General features: G+C 49.5%; 1 protein-coding gene across 1 annotated transcript in view; it reads right to left on the bottom strand.

The window, feature by feature from the left end:
- Positions 1-421: 421 nt before the first annotated feature.
- Positions 422-5,853, bottom strand: part of LOC308164855 (uncharacterized protein) — a 19,770-nt gene continuing 14,338 nt past the window's right edge. Inside the window, exons 4-11 of the mRNA XM_080538906.1 lie at positions 5,183-5,314; positions 4,452-4,589; positions 3,780-3,913; positions 3,381-3,501; positions 2,980-3,119; positions 1,287-1,322; positions 938-973; positions 422-718 (exon numbers count right to left, since the gene is read on the bottom strand). Of these exons, the coding sequence (XP_080395032.1) occupies positions 530-718; positions 938-973; positions 1,287-1,322; positions 2,980-3,119; positions 3,381-3,501; positions 3,780-3,913; positions 4,452-4,589; positions 5,183-5,314 (926 nt within the window). The 3' untranslated portion in view covers positions 422-529. The remainder of the gene's footprint in view (positions 719-937; positions 974-1,286; positions 1,323-2,979; positions 3,120-3,380; positions 3,502-3,779; positions 3,914-4,451; positions 4,590-5,182; positions 5,315-5,853) is intronic.

Here is a 5,853-nt window from a genome sequence, read left to right as displayed (position 1 = left end):
GATGCAGACGATAAAGCTCTTCTATTTGAAGTGGTTCAGCTCACAACACACACACACACACACACACACACACACACACACACACACAGACACACACACACACACACAGACACACACACACACACACACACACACACACACACACACACACACAACATCTCCACCCTGTACCCTGCACGCACTCCCTTAATCAACCCCCGAGCAAAGCAGAGGACACAGGGAGGCCAGGGGAATGTTCAGGGGTTTGGAGGAGGGTTCAACCAGTAGTTCTGTTAGGACCATCCCCTCCCCTCCCCTCCCTCCCTCTCTCTCTCTCTCTCTCTCTCTCTCTCTCTCTCTCTCTCTCTCTCTCTCTCTCTCCATCTATCGTCCCTGGTAAGAGAGAGAGAGAGAGAGAGAGAGAGAGAGCAGAGGTACCGTCACCTCAAGTCTTCACTGGAGAAAATGAGTCAATATGGCTCTGCTCTACAAGAGCTAGTTATAGTTCCCTTTTGGTTGGATTGACAGTTGCCACGGGCAACTGTTCCGGTCAGGTATTGAGCATGTGGTCTCCTTGTCCAGACCCCCAGTCTCCCAAGTCCGTCTCCCCGCTGGAGTGCGGTGGGTTGTCCAGGGAGATGCCCCGCCTCTTCCCGAACACTTGCTCCTGTAGCTCGATGATGTCATTGCGAATGTCCGCCATCATGAGCAGGAGGAAGTCGAAGGAGCCGGGCGGTCCCTGGGGAGAGATGGGAAATGGAGTTGTCAATAATTTTCCTGTGAACTCTCCATTGTCCCACCCAATTAGCAAACAAGGTTTCAACGTGGAAGGCATGTCGCCAAGTCTTGTTTCTGGAGAAAGTCGTGTTGTATTCTCGGATATTACATTGAATAAACAGGAAGATAACAATTGTGCTTTTCTAACAGTTTCAGCGCGGGACGTGGCTGGTGGACTCACCGCTGGGCCTCTGGGTCCAGTGTTACCTCTGTCACCCTGAAGGACAACAACATCAGCAATAATTACTTTGTGGTCACGTTTCTATCTATTTGTATTCACATCAATAAATCATTGGCTGAAATCATTGGCTGCTTTCAATGTAGCGTGAAAAGCAATGCTGTTAATGTTCCAGTTAATATCTTTTAAACGTTTACAGTATAACAGTTCGGCTTTACAGGGGCACACACACACACACACACACACACACACACACACACAAACACACACACACACACACACACACACACACACACACACAAACACACACACACACACACGCATTCAGAAACCCCCCCCCCCACACACACACCTTCCGTCCATCTCTCCCTGGTGCTCCAGGAGGTCCCTATAGATAAGAGAGAGACATATCGTAAATATATACTGAAATATGAGAGAAAATATATATAATATATATACTCCATTGTTGACATTATGTTGGTGGCACACACTTGGTATACAGTATTGTTGTGAAGGCCCACAGTTTTAGAGCCAGTTTTAGTTTTCCCGAAATCAGCCCTTTTGCCCCAGTTATTTACTTTCTTATTTTCTATACTATTCTGTACGTTTATGAAGGTATATGTATTATTATTGTAAATGTTTCTGTATATATTTGATGACGTAGTATATCCGGGGTGTGTCCGTGGCCCGGATGTTGGGTTCGGTGGTGCCTATATAAGAGACGGAAGTGGAGAGAGAAGTGAGTGTGTGGTGAGCAGCAGAACGAGAGAGAAGCAGAACGAGAGATAGTAACGAAAAGCCGAGCTAAGATGGCGGATTCAGCAGCGCGCACACCGTGCAGCCACTGAAGACGCCAGGAAAGCGATTATCGAGTGTACCACGGTAGCCTGTTTAGTTGTGTTCCCGTTGGACCGCCTTGCCAGCAGCCGGCTGTTCAACGTTGGACCAAGCGGGACGCCAGCTGGACATTAATCGTCGTCTCCACGAGCGAACACAGACTCCCGCGGAGCTTCGACGCGGACCACTTCATCGACGCACATGCCATTCGACCAGGCCTCAACGCGCACCACGCCACTGGACTATAAGCCTGTTCAGGCCAGAGACTATCAGTGAGTGATTGAGAGTGTGTGTGGCCGGCCGGGAGGGAATGTGTATTTGGGGATGGATACATCATTTGTGTAATAAATGTGTTGTTCATATGTAATACCGTGTGCTAGTTGTTTGTAGCTCCAATGCTAATGCTAGTTGTTTGTAGCTCCAATGCTAATGCTAGTTGTTTGAAGGCTAATGCTAATGCTAGTTCCCTTGCTAATGCTAACGACATTAACTGCTAGTCTAACGGTTTGCTGGCGCCCCCTGCCTGTATCCTCCTATACTGCCTATTTAGCTCCATTAGTTAGATAACCAGCCCCTTCCTAAATTATACAGTCCTTTTCAGCTACTCCCTGGTTACAGTATCATACCGTATTTTCAGCCAATACACCAAGAATTTTTTTTCATCTGTACCCCCGAATATTTAGCAACTCGCTTTAGTGACACATGTTCCAATATAATTGAAGCGAATGAAGTCTAGTTACTTTTTGTTGTTTTTGCACATTTTGACATGACTAAACGGCAGTCAGGTTTTGGTAATGCAATCCAGCGCCACACTGCACACAAAAATCCTGGGGAGAATCCACCCTGAGGAGAGTGTTGATGTCCTGAGACATCTACTGCCCCCAGCTCTGCGTCTCCTGAAGACACCCGCTTTTCCCCTCTACTGGGTCCCCTAAAAACTTTGATTGCCCCCCTTGTACTGTTTCTCTGTTTCTCCAGTGTTTTGTTTTTTTAAAGGCTAGGTTTAGAAGAAGGTTTTTCCTTCTATCAATGGCCCCGGGCCTGAGCTGGATGACTCTTCCTGATACGACTGGTGGACTGATGATTCACTTGCTTAGTCAAATGTATTGATTCTGAGTCGCTTTGGAATAAGGCGTCTGCTAAATGCCAAAAATGTAAATGTAAATGTTGATATTTGCTAGTAGAAGATCCTGCTGTAGGAAGCTTACCACCGGGCCCCTGCGTCCCCTCTTGATGTGATCCAGGTCTGGCTGGGGGCCCATGGGGCCCATGTCCCCCCGCGGCCCCTGAGGGCCCGCCAGGCCCGCCTCCCCAGGCTCCCCTCTCTGCCCCGGCTCTCCTGGGTGTCCTGGGGGAAACAGACAGACAGACAGACAGAGCAGTGAGAGAGAGAGACCGGGGTGATTGTGTGTTCGTTGGCTGACATCAGCAGTGAACACAGAGGTGACCGAGTGGGAGATAGAGTGAGAGAGAACGAGAGAGAGAGAGAGAGAAAGAGAGAGAAAGAGAGAGAGAGAGAGAGAGAGAGAGAGAGAGAGAGAGAGAGAGAGAGAGAGAGAAAGAGAGAGAGAGAGAGAAAGAATGTCCCCTCTTTGGGGGGGGCACTTACCTGGGACCCCGGGGGATCCTGGGAGGCCGGGTGGGCCAGGGAGGGCGGGGCTCTCAGGGCTTTTCCCCATCGTCCCTAGAGACGGCTTATCACTGCTGTTCACCAGGCCAGGAGACAGCATCTACACACGCACACGTACACAGACGTACACAGACATACACAGACGTACACAGACGTACACAGACGTACACACACACATGTACACACACGTACACAGACATACACAGACATACACAGACATACACACACCCACACCCACACACACACACACACACACACCCACACACACACACACACACACACACACACACACACACACACACACACACACAGGTGTAAACAGTAATCTATCTGTGTGTGAGTTAATAACATGAATAGTTGGTGTAGTCAGTGCTGTACCTGGCTGGGTGACTGGCTGGTGTCCAGCCTGAGTTTGAGCTGCAGCACGCTGTTCCTCAGGCTGACAAAGTCCTGGCAGGTCAGGGCGCAGGAGCCAGCACTCATCAACGTGTCCGACTTCCCTGAGGTGCTCACTGAGAGAGAAAGAGAGCGAGAGAGCAGGAGGGAGGGAGGGAGGGAAGGAAGGAGAGAGAGAGAGAGAGAGCATGAGAGAGGGAAGGAAAGAAAGAAAGAAGGAGAGAAAGAGAGCGCATGAGGGAGGGAGGGAGTGAAGGGAAGAAAGAAGGAAGGAGAGAGAGAGAGAGAGAGCACATGAGGGAGGGGGGGAGGGAGGGAGTGAAGGGAAGAAAGAAGGAAGGAGAGAGAGAGAGAGGGAGAGAGAGAGCACATGAGGGAGGGGGGGAGGGAGGGAGTGAAGGGAAGAAAGAAGGAAGGAGAGAGAGAGAGAGCATGAGGGAGGGAGGGAGGGAAGGAAAGAAGGAAGGAGAGAGAGAGAGAGAGAGACAAGTTACGGAGCACTAATGACTTTAAGACGTGTTTTATGTTCCCTCTTAAACTCCCATAATCACACATACTCTACACACATGTGTGGCCTGCAGACATAGAAACACAGCGGTCTGAGTCCATGCAGACATCTTGTTGCTGTCGTGGCCCAGCAGGGGGCAGACTCACGGTTGTGACGGGGCATGCAGGAGTGCTGGTCCGGAGCCAGGACGAAGCCACTGCGACAGAGACACAGGAAACTGCCCACGGTGTTCTCACAGTCGTGGTCACACACACTGCCGTTCGACTCCACACACTCGTCTATGTCTGTGTGTGTGTGTTGTTGGGGGGGAGGGGGGGAGGCGGGGAGGGGGGGGGGGGGGGGGTACCATCAATTACACACTCTGATTTGATTTGATTCACTCAGTTTCTAGACTAAACAGTTGCTGTGGTGCAGAGGGTAAGGTAAGAGAACAAAAATACAGTCTCAATCTCACAAGTGTTCAGGTTACACCTTAACTGCTCCTCCTGAGACATCTACTGCCCCCCAGCACTGCGTCTCCTGAAGACACCCGCTTTTCCCCTTTACTGTGTCCCCTAAAACTTCTATTGCCCCCCCCCCCCCTTGTACTGTTTCTCTGTTTCTCCAGTGTCTATATAAAAAAATACTGAGACTGCCAATGGCCCCGGGCCTGAGCTGGATTACTCTTCCTGCTACGACTGGTGGATTGATGATTCACTTGCTTAGTCAAATGTATTGATTGTAAGTCACTTTGAATTTGAAATAAGGCGTCTGCTAAATGCCAAACATGTAAATGTAAACAAGTGAAAGTGGCCATTTTGGGGTGTGAGAGAGGGGAGGTGCACACAGTGCTGACTGGCTGAAAGGTCAGGAGGAAGTGAACAGGAAGTGGACTGACCCAGACAGTAGGGCTGGTGGCTGCGATGCCTCTCGCGGTCAAAGCGGTAACCCGGGTAACAGGTGCAGACCACCCGTCCAAAGTTATCGGTGCACTGCTGCTCACAGGGGGATCCGGAACACACATCCACGTCTACGGCAGGAAGGAAGGGACAGAAAGCGCGATGGTCAAGTCAGACAACAAAGTATTTTCGTTAACATTTTATTTGAATGAGTACGCAATGCATAGTGTAGACCCCCCCCCCCCCCCCCCCCCCTGACCTGACCCCTATCTATCTACCCTCCCTCCACCCTCACCCAGAGAGCTTTGGACTGTCTGGACATGAACATTTGAACACTTGATCTTTGCACTTCTTATATTTATATTATTTATTACTCTTGCACTATGATGTTGGGTTGCACTGTCTTGTCTTGTCTTGCACCTGTCCTGCTGTAAACCGTGCTCCACTGTCCCAAATTCCTAACATGTTTACATGTCATGGCATAAAAATCTTCTGATTCTGATTCTGAAAGTGACTTAAATGTAAACAAATGTAAATGTAACTGCTTTTAAGGGTACACTACAGGTGAGCAACCCTATCACATTAGGAGTCATATCGCCCTCTAGTGGTCACAGTGCGTCATTGTAAGCAATAACAACTGGAATTTAAATGATCGATTCTGTTGTTCCAT

The sequence above is a fragment of the Nansenia antarctica genome, assembly GCF_963989245.1.
Source record: "Nansenia antarctica genome assembly, chromosome: 9".
Taxonomy (NCBI): Eukaryota; Metazoa; Chordata; class Actinopteri; order Argentiniformes; family Microstomatidae; genus Nansenia; species Nansenia antarctica.
This window is presented reverse-complemented; position numbering and strand designations above follow the sequence as displayed.